Genomic DNA, 19,687 nt, shown 5'->3' on the forward strand with positions numbered 1-19,687 from the left:
GTAAAATCTCCTCAGATCTCCTAAAATCTCTTGATGCTCAACGGAGTCCATGATGGCACATATACTAACAGGGGTCCTATGGCCTCTGCCAGAAAAACAGCTCTACAACACAAACCCACCTTTATAGTTCACAGTGGGAATTATGTTAGTTTCTGCAGGACCATCCCTATTTTTACACCAAACTCAAATCAAAGTTCCAATGATGTTTAGCAAATTCTAGCTGCTTATATTTGTGGTGTGATGACAGTAGATACTTGGCATTATGGGTGGTCTTTAATTGTTGTTCTGGAGGCTTGATGACCTCAATTTGCAACAAACCACTGCAGGTCTCCAACTGTGATCTTTCGAGATTTTTTTATTTTTAGGCTCTCAAACCATTTCCTTACTGTGCGTGGGGGGAAATGTACTTGTATGCTCTGTCAGGCAGGCTCAAAACAGCCCCAGTTTAAACTTCTTAATTATTGTCTTGATGGTGGAGATGGGTATTTTTTAGGCATTTAGCTATTTTTCTTTTCCTTTTCAATTGCATCTCAATTAAAGGTTTTATTTCTCACATATTTTTTGAGGATCATGCTGCAGGATCATGCTAATTAACAACACTTGCATTTTTTCTAAATATCAGCATTTTCAGAGGGTAGTATATTTAGAACAAAAGCATGTTTGCTACTACCTGACCAATCAGATGCAACCTGTAATATCAGTCATTCAGTAAATTCATAATTCAGTAAATACATAATCCCATAATTCTGTCCTATTCCCACCATTTCTTTCACAAATTAACAAGAAATGTGGCTACGAATATCAGTAATTAAGCCAGATACCTTTGTTCTGTTTTAAATGGGATTTTCAACTAGAGAGCATGTATCCTAAACCTCTTATAAAAATCTAATTTCACAGTATTATCCACAATATCCGTTCACTATGATTTCAGTTATTTGTGTGAATGCGCGCGCGCGCGCGTGTGTGTGTGTGTGTGTGTTTACCTATGTATGGTATATCTGGTATATATAAGAGAGAGCGGGGGAGAGAGAGAGGTGTGTGTATTTGGTGATTGATCCTTGTGCCGGATCACTCAGGCTGTTTATCCCCAGGCTTGTGGTACACTCAGAGGCCTGAAGGAGTCATGTGACACAGGCGCATTGTTTCTGTCCCTGTGTCAGTTCTGTGCTCGTATTCCCTTAATTCCCTGTCAGCGGCCTGATGATTGAATTAAAGGGGCTGCATTCCTCAGTCTGGTTAACTCTGACAGGGCACACAGAGACTCAGGCACAGAGCGAGTCGGGTGTATAAGAGAGGAGTTCTCAACTGGTCACATAAAAATAAGCCTGACTTCCTACCTAGGCTGTTATTTCATTAATGGGACACATTTTCCAGAGAATGGTTATTAAATGTGTTCCTATTTTCAAATTATTTCATGAGAACGTTTTTTTCATAAGCAGGTGATGATCAGTTGCTCCACCTCCCTCCTATGCTAATAAATAGTGGTTATCTCAATGGTAATTCACACACTCTTACGTATTTCCTCTTAATACGTGGAATTTGTTGTGTATCCATTGGAGTAATTACAGAAAAGCTCACATAAATAAGATTTTAACATTGATGGATATTTTTCTCTGATCACCAAAACAACAAAAACAGTGTCAATATAAGCTGAAAATGGGTAGACTCAAAGGTGCTTGGGAAATTGTCAGAATATAACTTTGCTTATCTTATTCATTTGTTGTTGATATGATCTGGATTCATTCAGTTTTTCCTGACAACATGATTTGACAGCAATTTTATGCCTTTTTAGTTTCAGAATCATTTGTCGGCATTGCCTCTGCAATCTATGTGCGACACTTTTAGTTTAGATTCTTGAAACCCAATATATTAGAACTAAGTATAGATTTTTATAGCCTGTGCATACACATAAAGTATGAGGTTGTCATTATTTTGTGGGGAATGCTAAAATATTGAATATGGTACTACAAATCAAAATGATTCTAATCGATACAATCAATACAGCTTTGACTGTTTGGTTAGTCCAGAGGTCAGTGTGGTTATCCTTGAGAAAGGCAGTGTATCTTCAGTTATGTCATGAGGTCTATGTCTTTGAGACATGTTTTTGGAAACCGTCACCAAATTTTTGTGATATGCGTTAAAGAAGTAGCTGACGTATCTGCTTTGCTTCTAATCATCTGTGCCATCACCGTGTGTAATGGGTTTCCATTCCCAAAGTTAAAATGTGTGCAAGGGATAAATTAACTGCAGCACAAAACAAGGTGAAATGAGGTTATTTTCTTGACTATTGAGTGGATCGGCAACAGTTGGTAAACAGGTGGTGCTTTCTGTAAGTCAAAGAGAGTTGCTCAGTTTTGAAGCTTTTAATCAATAATCGATATTCGCATTTTTCATGTCTGTAACCACTAACTTGACGTACTTTTAAGTGGGAAGATTTAAAATACCAGACTTTAGCGTAAGCTAATGACTGCATTCTTAAATCTTATGGAAAACTGGTGCAGTTAAAAATGCATTCAATTCACAATTCAGAGCAGCTGTTCCATGTACACGATTTTGTTTCATCTATTGTTACAGTGAATGAAAAGTAAAGTATTACATTTCACTATAAAGGTTCACCTGTGGGCATACACATATGTTCAGGCAACAGTGTTGGGTATATATCTGATGTTGTTGAACCACAGGTGTTGAACAACATGTTGATGTAACTACAGTCTGATGAAGTAGCACTATTTTATTCATGCGTTCAGTCTAGGGAGTAATTAATGTGGAACGCAAAATTGGAGGTTGAGTAATTATACATTATCTGTACAACTCTGCCCCGCAAATTAACCACAGTCATAAACTTGAATGTAGGCTTAACACCAAATTAACCATGCCCTTTTATGCAATTACACAAGCTTCGCCATCTATGTGGTTGTCCAATTGTTACTGTTGAGTGGTTACAAGGTTACTGTGCTACTAAGTGTATGATTTCATTTTTTGATTCAGTGCTGATTTGGCGTTCTTTTGCATTACATTGATTTGGCGTTCTTGTTTCAAACAGATGTGATTCACACTGTGGGCCCTGTGGCAAGAGGCCATGTTGGCAAGTCCCAGCGAGAGCTCCTGAAAGACTGCTATCAGAACTCTCTGAAGCTGATGAAGGAGAATGGCTTGCGGTCTGTGGTGAGTACTGTACATATCTCCCGAAAAAAAAAAGAACCTTTCGCTGGCTCAGTGAATCGGATCTCACAGCGGCCGTAGGACTCTGCTTTTCACAACATACTTCCTCGCTCTTCCACGTTTCCTTTGTTATAAAGACAGAACCAACGGTACAGGTGAGAATCTTTTCTCTCTTTTTTTTTTTTTCCCCTCTAACCATTTTTCCGTGTTAATGTTCAGTCAATTCAAAGCGACTTACATAACGGCCGGCTTTTCAATAACTGTAATCTTCTGCACTTTCCCATAAATGTCTGAGAGATCACTTTCTTGTAATGTGGTCATAGGTTGTGCTCTCTATTGAATGCCAGTGTCTCAATACCAGGACACCTTGCAGTGAAGTCTTATATAAGTCAGCCACACAACACATGGTTCATGGCCTTTATTTTGAGGGCCACTATTATGCTGAAGTATTACGAATTGAGATGTTACATCAGACTGAAATGTTTTAATCATGCATTATTATTATTATTATTATTATTATTATTAATAATAATAATAATAATAATAATAATAATAATAATTCATTAGCTCACTGGTTGTATTGAGTTGTATGGTGTCTTACACAGCAAGAGGGAAAAAGACAATGTGGCGAACATGAAACAGAGCTATGCTGAAGCAGCGCTTTGCGCAGGTCTCTTCTGATGCTTTATTTAAAATACGTTTTAAGTAAATGGAAGATGGGGAAAGTGAGTCATTCTAATGTATTTTCTTTCAGTTAACCAAGGTCACTCTCGCTGCTAACGTGTTGCTTGCATCATATGTAATATAGTGACAAATATCTACATCATTCAAGGTGGAGGTGTGCTCCATGTGCCTGTTGCCTAATGCAATTTTTAGCATGTCCTTTAAACATGGCAATTTCCTTTTTTTAAATTTAAATTTTCAGCTCTGAATCAGTGGTCTGAAGCTTATCGTACTCATTTGTTTATTTTAATATGAAGTGAACTATTTGTGTTTTGTCTCTTCCTGGGCTTACTGTGACCTTTTTTAATGCCATGAGGGTAAAATATTTTTGTTTTTATACCTCTGTAAGCTAGAAACTGCAAACTTCTAGAGGGAAGGATATTCATCACTGCTTGATCTCTGTTCATTGTTTTGGTAAATAAGTCATTAGAGAATATACTAATTTAGCTGTGCCTCTGCTGAAAAATGTCAGGTTTTACCAGCGTTACTTATACGGTAGCACACGTCTACATTTGTGAAGATGCCTTCCAGTAAGAACAGTTCTGAGTCTGATAATACAGCGAGTTTAATGGTTTTGGGTCGACCCTAAAATCTTCCATCGAGGTAATATCCAGAATCTACACTGTGTGGCAGGTTATTTATTCTTCCATAATATTAGTCGATTCTGAGTGCTGTAATCAGGGGCGGGTCCGGGGGAACATGTGGTCGCACTCACCCCCAGATTTTGATTGGCCACCACGGGTGCCACCCTACGCACTCTGGGAAATGATAGGTCATTAGTTTGTCAATCACACTCAGAATGGCTAGTCTCGGCTGTCCCGTTAGTCAGCACCCATGTTTAAAGCAAATGCATGTACATAAAGCCCCGGTTTTCGCACAAATGCATCTTAACCCTTAAATGTTCCGGTAGTTTTCCGTGTTACTGTCTTGTGCGAACAGAGCTGGAGTTGATATTCTATGTACGACGTTTCTCCAGTTCAGGTTGGCACTAAGATTTATGTAAATAAATTTACTTAGTAAATTTTCTGCCAGGGCTCCCATGTGAACAAAAGCAGCAACATTTATGGACAAAGCATGTTAAAGGTTACAGTGTTCTTACTATTTTGGTAATACATACAATACCGAATCTGCCCTTTCAGCAATTCTTGCATAAATCATTGCTAATATAAGATATTGGAGCTGCACTGTGATTCGATGTGGGAAATTTGAACACTTATTGTATTAATGGAGTAAACAGTGGGGGGTACCCCTTGGAACAGATGTGGGGGTGCCCCCGGTGTAATTGTGTGCCCAGCTTGGGCCCCCTGCCTTTAGATAGATCAGGACCTGTTTCTAGCTGTAATCCGGAGAACTACTTCTCTACACTCTTGGGTGAGCTGACATAAATGGGCTTAATAGACAGGAAACACTCAATTGTAACTTCTGTGATAATCAATGCAATTATGAAAAGGTTATGATGTTGTTAATGCAGCTAATGGCATGCGTGTGGAGGCGCAGGGTAAGTGCAGGTTAAACGCAGCACTGGGGACTGCAGGGACATGTGGTGATGGGTGCCATGGGAAATTCAGTGACAGGTACTGTTGGGAAATGTAGTTATTGGTGATACGAAAAATGGTTCTGTTGGGGAATAGTGCTGGGGGAATTCAGTGGCGAGTACCGTTGAGAAAAACTGATGGGAGCTGTTATAAAGAGTAGATTTATGTCATTAGATTGTTTTTACTCTAAATAACTGCTCTGCCCATGTTCTACACATTTTATTAGTGCTGAAGCTTGGCTACAAATGTGCTGCTAAATGGGGAAAGTACAAACAATAAAGTAGCAAGCCATTTTGGAAATAGTAGCATTTAATCTCCATGTCTGCCCTGAAAAGACTAGGACAGATACATTGTCTCTATAAACACAGTGAATCTGAGGACAAAGTTGGGGTTTGTGCTGAAGAGAGTGCCTCGGAATGAACAAGGGAGGGGAACTGGAAAAAGCAGTAAACCATTTTTGTTTTTCTTTCTTGTCGTGAAGCGGTTAATTTATCACCGTGTTTCAGATGTGTCTCGGTGATGTATTTGGTTTCATTCTTCATTTATTTATGCAATAATTCACCTGTTTATAAAAACGGACTCTTTTGTTTTCGCCCAGAGACAGCCGATGCTGGCAAATTTATTTTCACAGCTGCTAGACATCTAGTTATCCCTCTGCGAAAACACGGCATGGCTGTGATTGACTGGACCCCAGTGGATGATCTCAGTCTCTCTCAGCCGAAGCCGCTTTTCCTCCATCTCTGCTTTTCTTCCTCTCGCGGGCAGGAAAAACAATGAGAGAGAGAGAGCTCTCGCCCGACGGCGCCGTGAAACAAAATGGCCGCGCTGTGATGCGCCAGGCCGTTTGATTCCGCAAAAGACGTGGCTTGTGTCCATGGCATCACGCAAAATATTTGGGAGGCAATGGATCCAAGACCCTCCTCAACACATTAACGTCAATTTGGTTGGAAAGGGCTCGGGGTCCATTTTGTGGAGCTCAGCACTGGCAGACAAGGAGGGCTGGGATAGTGTGTGTTTTTGCGAGGGGGGCGGGGTGGTTAGGGGTGGAGAGAATCTGGGTGGCAGTGCACTACTGCATAGAGAGAGGACTCCTTTGGGAAACTCCAGACAGGTAGCTCTCTAATGGAGATTCCAGGGAATTACAATGGGATGGAAGTCAAAACAAAATTGAACATAAAATAAACTGATTACTGGCTAATCTGTCGACTTTAGAATCCAAGCCACTCTTCATACTCAGATACCATAGACATATGGCTCACAAAAAAACAATAATATATATATAGAAAATGTGTGGCCTGTGGGGCATGTTTGTATTCGCTCCCTTGTTAGTAGCACAGACATGTTTGGAAAGGGTATTGGCCAGGGACTATCAGAGGTCCTGGAGCACAACTGTCAGCTTCATGTGTGCTAAGAATTAACTGATACCTTTCTTCACCTGTTTTTGTGTTGCTGTGCTGATGCCTTTCTGTTTTTTTATATCTTATTTTACTTCTAAAAAAATGTTTTTCAGTGCTATTCCACCATTTTTGTCCATTTTCTTTTTGTATTTACAGTATGTGTTAGGTCCACAGTAGCACTTATTCAGAAATTATTAACTACTGTTCAATCACATATAGTAGGTAGACTGATGATTATTGTTTTCTATTAAATGTAATAAGGATTTGCTTAGTTCTCTGAGAGGCTACCAGGTAGTAATACTTTGGAGGTCATGATGACCTTTATAAATGCACACGGTGAGGGTGGGCTAATTCTGTGTAATGGTGGAAGAGTGTGTGCGTGCCCAGGACTAATAATACGCCGCTGAAGAGTCCCTGGCTGATGAACTGATCTCAGATGAAAAACGAGGAGAGCTCCAAGCCAAGAAGCAACTAGCTTAACCTGCCAATGCGGTTCAGAGCACTTTGGAAACTGCCGAAAATGGTCGGACCCCACACTTTGTCTTTGTCTGCGTTTTTTGTTAAATAGGTAAACTACCAAAACCCCTCCCCGCACAGCCCACGCTATATTAAGATCCGGAATTCTTCTTGGGCAGAGCGTTTGACAGTGGTGCAGTGAGTGAGCACGGGGGGTTGTGTGTAGCCCTCCCCCCCCCCCCCTCGGCCCGCTGCTGGGGCCCGCTGCTGGGGCCCGCTAGGTGCTTGGACCCCGGTGCGCTGCTGTCCAAGTGGGGGAGCAATCTGTCATGGCTGTGGAGCCCGGCACGGAGACTGACTGATCACATCCTGCAGTCCAGACAGCACCTGCATCAGTTACTGAGCTCTGGAACATCAGGCAGGGGGAACTGTGGGAACTGAAGCCTTTACATGCTTCATACTCTGAAATTCAAGCCCCCAGAAAGAACTTTATGTGGAGGTCCAGTGTGCCTGAGAACCTATGAACTAGTCATATTATATATATATATATATATATATACATATATACATGTAATCATCATTATACATATATAATCAGATCACTCTGTGCTTACTTTGCTTCTATTTTTAAATTAACTGCAGCGTAAGAGATATGAGTCACAATATGAGTTGGAAAATGTAAATTTGTAAAGTGTGAATGGCTGAGATAAATCTCTCTCGGATGATTTTTAGAGACTTCTGAAGGAAGGCCCTGGTGATTATGTTGATAAGTTACAGCTGGTACCTTACAGAAAGTAAAGGACCATAGTTACATCTGGAAACAGAGGGGGGAAAAAACAATATCGTCATCGTGTGTTGGAGATGAGGACTTTAGCGGAGGCTTGAATGTGAAATTATTATTATTGTTTTGAAATGGATTTTGAAATGTACTTGTGTTGGCACCTTGTTATTTTGTCTTTGCGTGGTGCTCTTATCTTGGAATATGTGGCTATTTTGACTAAGCGATGTAGGGCTGGAATGTTCCTGTGGAGCTAGAAACGCCATAATATTCATCCCTGGAGTGAACGTCAGCCATGGAGGATCCACACAGCCCACTGGGGGTGGAGGGGAGGGGGGGGGGGGGGCGGTGTGGGTGTGTTCATGTTAGAGAGGTTTTTTTAGTTCTTCTGACTATATTTGTTATGCAAAGACAATTGCTTCCCCCCCAAGCGTGACAACACGTGCAGTGCAAAAGCAAGTCTGGAATGTCTTGTGTTTGTTATTGCACTGTGTAATTTTTTTTAATTATTTTTTTTTGTGCCCATAATTCTAAATTTTCATACTTTTCATAAGAAATATTTATATTTTCTCATATATATATATATATATATATATATATATATATATATATATATATATATATATATACAGAAGAATATGTACATATACAGTATGCAACTGGCCTCTTCAATCTGCCATCAAGATTTTTTTACAGCCAACTTTTGGTTTCTACAGTCACGCAGCCATGGGGTTTTTATGGCTGTTTTCTTTATTGTAGACATTGGTAGAAGTGCTTGAGAGCCATAACACACTGATGTAACAGGAACTCTTTCTGAAGTGTGTGATAGCCATAACACACTGGTGTAACAGGAACTCTATCTGGGGAAACCACAAATTACCTGTTTAAGAAATGTTAAAGTAACTGGATAGATGATGAATGGTATTCTGCAATGGGATTAAATATCCTTATATTTTCTCTCTGTTCTAAGGGTTTATTTATTTGTCTTATCCTTTTCTTTTAGCTTGGTGCATTTTGGATTATGCTGGGTATAAATTGCTTTGAGTACTTGCAATCATTTTTTTGATGAATGCTTTTTATTTATTTTTTCAGGTTCACACGTAAAATGAGACGCATACAATCTTTCTCAATTTGTGTTGTACATAGTAAAAGGTGTAGCGTTAGTTTGTAATTGTTAGTTGTACTCTAACAGTGTGCATATGAGTTCAATAGGAACCATATGTACTCTGTAAGTTAACACTTTGCTGTGTATACTATAGGCATTTTAGGAACATACACTACATTCTCAGAAATTTCAGAGTAGACAGTGTGAAAGGACTATTCCTAATATCATTGCTGAAGTGAAGTCATTAAACCTTTAATCAAATAGTTCAGCTTAATTAAAACAGATAGCCCTGTTTTATCTGAAGATTTTTGCAATGTAGTGCCCTTGGTGTTTTACTATCCTTTCAAGAGGCTATTGAGTATTTTTGGGAATATCAGCGTTTGTTTTTGGTTTTTATCTTGAAGAGACAGTAGTTGCACATTGTTAGAACCCAGTAACCTTTGTGTGTAGGCATGAGTATTTTGCATGTGCAGTATCTGTGAATGTGTAAATGCATTGGAATGGAATGCCTGAGGTGTGTGTGTGCGTGCGTGCGTGCGTGCGTGCGCGTGTGTGTATGCGTGTGCACGTAGGAGGCAGAGAGCAGCTCCCTCTGAAGTAAAAAAAAAACAAACAAAAATAAAACATATCATTTGTTTACATCTGACATTTTGGGTGTTTTGTCCCAGCGGGAGATCTGAGGCTTCACGCGTCGGTGTGTATTTCTGTCTCTCGGAGGAGGAGCGCGCGTCTGCTCCTGCTTGCGGAGGCCCGCGCGTGGGGTCGCCGCCGCCGCCGAGACGACACGTCGGGCTCGGATTAAAGCAGCGGAGGGCCGACCGCGCGGGTCCCGCTCATTACCTCTGGCCTCGTTACCGTGGTGACAGATAGCGAGGCCCGATCGCCCACCTCTGCGAAAACCTCCGCTCCTCCCATCTCTCATTACTCACGCCGCCGCCGGCGTTCAGTCGCCCCCGTTTGAAGCCCAGTTGCTCAAAAGGCGACTGCGTCTGAGGGAGGCAGCCTCGGCACCTCGCCCAGAGCCAAAATGGAGGGCCCGCGGTCCGGCCAGGCTCTGAGCAGCCAGGGAGTGTGGCATGGGAAGAGTAGTGCATTCAGGAGGGGGGGGGAAAGAGACGTCTCTAGTACAGTTCTTGGCTGCTACGGTTCTGATGTGTGTATCCTCCCTAACTGGCATCGGCTCTGGGAGTTTCATTAAACTACGCTGTAGGCTTTCACAGGAGTCCAGCGGTACGGTACTGTGCCAGATGCCGGTCCAGCTCCTTACAGTGAGTTCTGCAACCAAAGGCAGTAATGGGAGCATTAGGCAAGCCGGTGCCCTTGGCTTTTCAGGCTTTTTCTCTCCCGTTGAAACATCACTCCTCCCAAATATAGAAAACATAATAACACATTTATTTGGCTCTTTGAAATGTCAGGATTTTGTGGGTTAGTGCTGTCTTTCTTTTCCTCGTTTGTGTCAGTCCTTGGCTGTCTTTTTTTATTTTTGTTAATGGAGTCTGAGTTGATGCTTGTGGTTTGCTTTGCCCAGGGTATGTAGGGGAGGGCAGGGCAGGGTCAGGCAAGGTTTTCAAGCCTCCTATATTCCTGTGAACATTTCTTTGGAGGAAAGGCTGTTGAAACGCCGTCTAGGCATTCAGGTGAAAACCCAGCTACGTTTGGTCGAAAAGTGCAAGTGTTCCATCCGACTAGGACTAGGATGCAGCCAGGGCATATTCGGGTAAAACCTGAGATATATTGGGATTAACCTAGTCCGTTTATATCAGAATGTCTCTCAACTTAGATTTCCACCCCTTTGTATATATCAGCATTGCTTCAACAGTGATTTTGCCCTTTTGCTAATACTGCAGACACAAAGACTGAAGAATCACATTGTAACCATACTCTCAGTGTTCTCCTTATGCACATTCATAAAATTACAAACAAGCCCTGTTTGCGACAAAACATGTTTTGTTAAGCCTTTTATTCTCGCCAATTATTACATTTGAATTACGTCAGGAATTCCATTAATATGATAATGTAACATTTACAGACAATAATAACAACAAATGCGGATCGCAGTTGAAATGTCTGTCGGCATTTTGTCATACGTGCTAAATCCGTTGCGCTCGGCCATTATTTATACAACCGCTGCTACCACTGCTTACTGTTTTATGACATACAGTTTTTACCCTCCGTTTTCAAAAAGTGCTAATTTCCCATGTGACTAATTAATTTACATTTATGTGCTTAACACTTCACACACATTTTTTTTCCCCCAGCCATTTGTCATTCGCTCATTAATTTGTGTCCGGGAACGTAAGTGGCTCTAAATTCATTAGATTAATGGCTCTGAGGAGCATAATGCGCTCACTTCTGCGCGCGCGTGTCTCCATTTTAATGACGAAGATTACCAAACGTGGGTGGTGAATGTTGACTAAATGAAAAGGAAGGTTTGTTGCCGGTCGTAACCTTGAACAAACGAGTTTCATAGATAGCGCATTAAGGGCTTTCCCCCCCCCCCCCCCTCTTTCCGTTTATCCTTTTCCATTGGAAAACGAGTCTCTCGAAAACTCGAAAGTTTCTGGACGCCTGAATTTCGGGGCGACGGATAACAAACGGTGCACGAGACGTCCGACGCATCTGTTTTTCGAATCGCGGCGATGGCTTTTTAAATACCCGTCGGGCCGAGAGGATGTGGTCACGCCTCGCCGCGGGGGAGGCGGACGGCGTGCGTGTGCGCGTTGGCGTTCGCGGAGGGGCTGACAGGTCGGAGCGTGATTCATTTCTCTTCGTCTGCGCTGCCCGGTTGCGAACACGTGTTTGTGTGTTTCGCCCCGCCGCTGTTTTCTTTGGACGTCCTCCTCCTCGGCGAGAAACGGGCCTGAGCGGACACCAGGCAGAGGGAATCATGGGAACCGCTCGCCCTCGGTGTTCTGGATCACCTGCGTGTTCCAGTCGTGTTCCGCTCCAAAATAAGAATGCGAACGTTGCGTGTTGCGTGTTGTTTTTTTCAAAAAAGGTCTCTATGCTTTTCAATTTTTTTTCTTCTTTTCGTAACAGTCTCAGATTTTTTTATGGTCTTTCTAAAATAGTCTTTGAATCATGGTTAGTGAAACAAACAATGTTGGGACTTGTAAGCGGTCTGATTTTCTGTGTGGTGTTTCAGATGTAGTATTACTGAGCAAATATATTTACAGTCCAATCAAATCTAATTTTGCAATTCACAGGTTGTGGTTGTATTTTGTATCCTGTAACCAAATTTAAAATGATCAGATTAAAAACATGATTATTTCAATATGTGTTCTTAAAAATTAAACGAAGATGCATTTAAGGTATTTACTAAATATTATGCCTTATACAAATGCCTTGTGTTAAACATATTTAAACTAATCTTTGGAGGTACATATTTAGATTTAAAGTGTTTTCAAATCATTTTTTTCAAAATATGTATTCCAAATATTATTCCAAACACATTTCATATGCCTTGATAAAATATCATGTGCAAGATTACAAGCCAGATGCAGCAATGAAAGCCTTATTAAAGCCCATACCCGGTAAAAATGCCCAAGGTTAATTCAACTCTAACAGTGTTAATTCAACACTTAACAGACAACATTTGGTCCCACATTCCAGGGAAAATTTGAAAGTTGCAGTGCTTTAAATAAAATGTCACCCAAATAAGCCATAAATATTTTATGAGAAATTTTATGTAACAGATTGGGAGTGTGCAGAAAATCATTTAGACAGAACCCAGAGAATTGTAAATCTACAGTGTGTGGGACTGAGCTTAGAGGTGAGAACTGAATGCTGAAAAGGTCAGAGAGGAGGGGAAAGAGATATCATACAGCATTTTCCCTGTTTCTTTAAATGTAGCTTTGAGCGCTTTTAATTTGAATTAGAACTTTCTTTCCAGTCACCAAAGAGTGCATTTGGACAACAAGGCACAAACCCACACGCATATGCCCACACGTACACACGCGCATTTACACACAAAGATGTACACACGTACGCACGCACGCGCACACTCACACACTTCAGACATCACCCATTGTTTTCTCTTTTGCAGAGCAGCAATTAGTTTAGGAGATATCGGTGTTTGCACATATTGACGTGTGGGAAATTGTCCTCCTTCATTTTTACATTATCACTTTGGTTTCTCACTTTCCCGCGCGCTTCCTGTTCTAAAACAGCTCCTCCGCTGTTTTTGCACCAGCTGTCTCACACAGCCCTAATTTCCTCCGATTTGGGACGAACGTGTTACAGGTAGATTTATTGGTGAGAACTTCTCTCTCTGCAGGTCAGACAGTCCTCGCTGCACGTGCTTATCAACATCGCAAGTGCTTGTACTGCGGATTCATTTTAACAACTTTTTTTTTTCCTCATTCTTTTCTCTCCGTGTGAGGTTGATTTGTTCCAGTTAGCTCTCTCGTCGGGGCTGGTTGGTCCCTCCCTCCTGAAAAATGGAACCTTGTGCGTTATATCAAAGACTCCCTCCAAGCCTGGCTCTTGTACCCCGGTTTCAGACACCTCCGTATGCATCTAAAAGGTTAATTAGACGAGTCTTTTGAAAAGGTCATCCCATCACTTGATTTTGCCACTGCTATTTATCTGTTCCGGAGCCCAGGAAACACTGGGGCAATTAACTCCAATTACGTCTGTGGTGATATGCCACCCAGCTCCAATTAATAAAGAGAGAAAACGCTAATTACCCTCTTTTCTGTTTCTGATGAAAATGAACTGCAAGGAGGTAAACTGGGATGCTGGCTTCGCGTCTCCTGACATTTGGATGAGCGATGTTTGGACTTATTTTCTTCCGGTGAAATATTAGGCTATGTAAAACCTGACATTTTGGCGCTCTTAAAGCAGTGGTGTCAGCCACGCCGGCGGTGCTAAATCAGGGTAGTCTCCGGGGTCGTGGAGGCCTGGCGCAAGTGTTACTCTGATGGCTGTTGCGGACTTTGCGGGCCCTTATAGTATTATAAACTTTCTATGCAGATTCCCTTCTCTGAAGGCAGCACCGGTACCTTCCGTTGTATGAACCTGCGTTTGCTCAACGTGTCTCCTTAAACGTGACTCACGATTAAATGACGCTTACATTTTTTTCTTGACACGGACGCAGTTCGGCGAGTTCAGCGATCATCGAGATTAGCTCGTGAAACTGTGTGAAACACGGAAGCTCCTGCGAGAAGTAGCGCCGGCGTTTAATTGCAAAGTTAAGACGAACGGAGGGACAAATGGATTGTTTAAATGCATTGTGGTCTGATTAAACACAGGCCAACGTGCATTTAAACAGCTGGATGTGTTTACGGGCAGAATTGAGGTTACGAAGCACAGTCGAGGGCACAAAGCAGGGCTCTGTGATTGAAATGGAACTCCAGAACTGAAGACATTTTACCGAATGGGTGGTCTGAACTGATTAAGACATCATTACATACAGAGCAAACTGCTAGTCCCACACTACTAACTCCATTGGTTTCTTCACTGCTTTACAAGTCTTTTAATTTTGAATACTGTTTCCATTTTTTCTTTTTTCCTGCAATCATCTATTTATATGAAAACGTAGCACAGCCGTGCGAATTTCAAATGGGCACAACGTCCTTTGTGAAATCATCCCTCGACAGTCGGAAACTATTTTAACAGTGTCACAGCAAATAGATGATTTATCGAATGGTGGTACGGTGGGAGACACGCATTCTTTGTGTTAATTATGCTCGTCTTCAGAACAAAGTGTCTAAGAACAAAAGAAATATCTGGTGGTTCTGCAAAGGGACTGCAGATTTTTTATTTTATTTTATCTATTTATTTATCAATTAATTAATTAATTTATTTATTTTTATTTATTTATTTTTTTGGTGGGGGGGGGGTGGGTATCCCCAAAGAATGCCCTTTTTTGTTAGAGCCAATTAGTGATGATTAGCTACTTTATATTCAATCAGACGAGAATAACAGCGCAGTCGTGAGTGTGATTGTGCTGTCTTTGGCATTATGCAGATCTCCACAGTGAGTTCTAATTAAGCACTGGGGGGTTGAGGATGAGCTCGTCTCATGCCCCTGCGTGACATGCTGTGGGGTACTAATGCTGCCAGTCGTGAGTCTGCAGGAAGGTCCCCCCCCCATAGCCCCCCCCCCCCCATTTTTTCTATTTATATATAAGAAAAAATGGAAAGTTATTCCGGTTATTATTATCATGATAATTCACGTGGAACTAACGTATCTACTGAACAGAGAGCCGTTTCAGCAACTACCCACTCCTGGTAAACGTGCCCTCCCTGCTTTTGTTCTGTTCCAGTACGCCTCATTTCATTCAGAATAATAACACGTCACGTGCTCCGTCCCTGTACTCTGATATTGGATTTAAACTACAAGGACAAAAAAAAAAAAAAGACTGTTCCGTATGTAATTTCAGAGATCATATATCACAATTCTATATCAGTGTTCTTACTGCACGTTTTACGATTTGGAGTTCACACACCACTTCATGTGCCTATTTGAAGACAGGACGGCTATCATTTGAGACCAAACAGTTGAATTACTAATGATCACGTTCCCCTATCCTGTCTGGAATTGTTTTGTGTTTGCTCCATCTCATGAAGCAGACAATGACGATGATAAGGATGCTGTGCTGCTATTGTCTATTTGTACTAGTGTTGTTTTCCCTGTTGTGACCCCTGCTGGTCAATCTGGTGCCCATGGACTGCATGTCAAAGCCGCATATGAAAGGTCTTCCTCCAACTCTACTGTATGTGAGCTTAGCTATAACCTGGGGTGTGAAAAGAAGCAGCTGGTGACAACAAGGGTTTCCAGGGAGAACCTCAGGTGTTCACTCTCAAATTGGCAGTGGTTGCGGTGCTTGCATATAATTGGACATTACAAATAAGAGTGGGAATGTATATATTTTTTAAATGAATACTTATTGCGTATGAATCCTAGTTTTGCCACCGACAGTCTCCTAATATCCATTGCGCTTTTGCGTTAGGTCAGAAGCTTCATTCCCAGCAGGCACGTCACACACTTCCTGTGTGTCAGGAGCGAACGCAGAACAGCCATCTATCCGTGAGATGTTCGGCAGCGGAGAAAATCCAATCAACTGAGCGCAGCGTTGTGCCTGGGCGGCGTTATTACTGCGGCGCTGGGGAGCGCTCGGAGGTGGGAAGATGTGAGCGCGCGGGCGAGCGCTCGCGGTGATTGTCTAAACAGATTGCCTCCTCGCGACAGTGGAGATTGTCAGGTTGAGTCCTTGTTTACATCATTACGGTTAATTAACAAACAGAGTCTGTTCAGCGGGGAGTGTGGGCAGGAGAGAGCTGGACAGGGCTGTCACTCAAATTGGTTTTTTTTTTTTTTTTTTGATGGAAGCACACACTCGATTCCGTATATATGCAGACTCCCATAGACCCCGCTTTGGAAAATGAAATTTTTTACTTATTTTTTTAACCTGAAGAGTGACATGCCGTAGAGATGTGACTTTGTATTTCTTAAATTAACATCTTATTGTTCCGGAAAGCACAGTCATTTTTGCTTTTCAATTTTTTTTTTTTTCACATTTCAGAGATTCGTTTCACAATAATGCAATTGTGCATTCATAAAATTTCAATTAGAATATCCTGCCAATGGCTATTTTAATTATTATTAAATGAATAGTAATGAAGACTGAGCTTTTGAATGTTATCCCTAATGCATTTCACTTGAGTGATTAATGCAGGACCTTTAACACTGCCTGAAATGAAGGGACGTAGTGCTCCAGCACTAATGGGGGAAATTAATACATCCAAAGACCAAATAATCAAAAGTAACTGACAAACAAAAACACACAGTTGCAAACCCATTTAGTTTCAGCTGGACAATATTGCAGTGTATTAAATACAACCTCTAGACTGCATAGTTGCTGAAAAGTACAATCCACACATCATAAATGCTGTATACACACACACACACACATACTCAGTGAAGTCCATAATATTTGGGAAAAATATTTTTTTCTTTATTTTTCCTTTGTACTCCACAATTTTAGATTTGTAATCCAACAACATGAACTGGTGGTTAAAGTGCACATTCTCAGCTTTGGTTTCCCCATGTAGAAACTGGAGCACTTTTTATACATACAGGTAGTCCCCCATTCCAGGGCACCATAATGTTTATGTAAATTAAATTAGTCATGTTTAGTACTTTGATGCATATCCTTTGCATGCAATGACTGCTTGAAGTCTGTGACCCATAGACTTTGCTAGGTGCTTAGTAGTGATGTAGCTCTAGTGATGCTCTGCCAGGCCTGTACTGCATTTTCTCCTCCTACCTGTTTCAGGGGCTAGTGGCCGTTCCTTTGAATAAAGGTAGCAAATGAACACACCTGATTCATCAGAAACACCTGCGAAGCCATTTACTCTACATGGTGCCCTGAAATAGGGGGACTCTGTATAAAAACCACATATTAATTCTTCGATTACAAATCTAAAAAATCTGCAGTACAGAGCCAAATTAAGAAAAAATATGCCTTTGTCCCAAAAAATGTGGAACTATATATCTCACATTTATTGTGGAAAGTTCAAAAACCTGTTTTTTTGTATAATATTTATAAATTACATTTCCCATGTCACCTTTAGACAATGTACCATTCTTAGCTTGACCCTTTCAAGTCATTCTCTGTAAGCGCTTGCCAGCTTTGATGTGCTTGTGGTCTAGCAGGTAGCTCGAGATTGGTAGCTTGACTGTCTGATAATTTCCCTAATAATTTTAACATCATTCACCATCTCATGGACATGCCTCTCCTTATTTCAAGGACAGACTTCCCTTTTTTTCGGGTGGGGGTGGGTAGCACCGTCATAAAAATTACATCAGCGGAATGCAAGATTTAGGTCTGACACTAACTACATTATGAGGATAAGGGCAATTTTACAGTGGAAAATAAAATTAGGTCTTATCTTTATTCAGAAGAATTTTCTGCCTCCTAGTTGTTGGCATGGGTTCTAATTCTCTAGATCCAATGATGCCCTGTTTGCATCCACTGCAGGTCACAGACACACTCATATTAGCATGTGCAGTTGTAGTGTAGACTGAAGCTATTTCCTGACCAGCTTAACTGTGAAAGACCCAAGAGAAGCCCTTATTGTCAAAACACAACAAGTGAAAGGTTGCCCAACTGTTCACACTGTGGACTGTAAATTGCTTCTGGCTGTAAACTTTCTGTACATGTGGATGGGCCCCAGGGCTTCGGTGGTCTGGCAGACACCGTGACGGCTGGCCGGTTGTCATAGTCACCTGTCACATCAGCCACGGCTACGGTACTTGGTAGATTTTAGTAAATCCCATACTGTTAAGTTTTTTGTTGTAATGCATTTGGGAAGTGCCACATTGCAAATGCCTGCCTATTATTAGCATTGTGAGTGGACTGCTAATTACCCTCACATTTTTGTTGGTGAGTTTGCGACTGGACTTTTAGCATCGTAGCCAATTTTTATGCCCCTGAAGCACTGCATTCTGGTAGAGAATCCTTACCGTGCCGGTGAAAACCGGAACCGACAGCTTCACAGGGAACCGAGCTCTACCAGCAGGACGGTCCGCATCTCATTGTACGAACACCGGCTCCTTACCGCGGTCGAACACTCGCGGTCTGCTTCACCAGCTACGCGTGAAATGAACTCCTCCGGCACAATGACCGCTCGGCTCAGCGGGGCGATTCGCGAGGAGGAGAGGATCGACGGCGGGCGGGTGGGCTGCCCGCACTCATTTAGGGAGGGGGAGAGAGAGAGAGCGCACGCTCGAGCCTGCGCTTTCTGAAACTTCAAACCGACGGAGAACAAATACAACCGAACCGAACCGAACCGAATAATCCACGCGCTAAAAACGACCGTGTCAAACGCGCGGGGGCGGCGGCGGCGGCGGCGGCGGTGGTTCCCTGTTCCTGCTGAGCTGACAGCGGGTCGGTCTGCCGTCTGTAATGTCTGTCAGCAGGCAGGCTTGTGTTAGGCCCCAAAGGTCCTTTGTTTCCCCTCTGCGGCTGCTTTCACGCCATGGAAACCTGCAGGAAACGGGCCCCCCATTTGCCGCTAATCCCAAAATTCTGCAGCCATGGGAATTTACTTACGGTGTAATGGATGGCAAAATCGCAAGATTACTACATAGATGGAGCTCACTGTATATATTATAGTTATAGTCATGCTTATATATTATAGTTATAGTCATGCTTAGAACTAGTTTCATACCATTTAAAATTTAAGGATAATTTGTTTCCAAAATAAAATAGCATTGTTATTATTTACCTTGAGGAAGGCCAGCAGGTAAGCCCAGAACTAAATTCTCATTTGTGGATTTGAATTGAATTGAATTGGGTAGATAATGCAAGGGGATTGGGTGGCCAATGTTTGGGATTCAAGGCTATGTTTCTATTTCTGTTTGAGTGTGAGTCTGAGCCGTGTCTGGAAACATGGTCTGTTTAATGACAGGAGTGTCTCCAACAAAAGCCAGTGTATTGCTGTATGCACACAATGCAGCTGTGATGATTCATATGTATTTTGACTGTCACTACACGCAGATTCAGTCTGACATTATTGCATTC

General features: G+C 41.9%; 1 protein-coding gene across 3 annotated transcripts in view; it reads left to right on the top strand.

The window, feature by feature from the left end:
* macrod2 (mono-ADP ribosylhydrolase 2) overlaps positions 1 to 19,687 on the top strand; it is a 562,649-nt gene that overhangs the window by 392,409 nt on the left and 150,553 nt on the right. For all 3 annotated transcript variants that reach the window (XM_035400443.1, XM_035400444.1, XM_035400445.1), the window contains exon 6: positions 3,044 to 3,165. In XM_035400443.1, coding sequence (XP_035256334.1) covers positions 3,044 to 3,165 — 122 coding nt within the window. The remainder of the gene's footprint in view (positions 1 to 3,043; positions 3,166 to 19,687) is intronic.

This window comes from Anguilla anguilla, chromosome 18, assembly GCF_013347855.1.
Source record: "Anguilla anguilla isolate fAngAng1 chromosome 18, fAngAng1.pri, whole genome shotgun sequence".
Classification (NCBI taxonomy): Eukaryota; Metazoa; Chordata; class Actinopteri; order Anguilliformes; family Anguillidae; genus Anguilla; species Anguilla anguilla.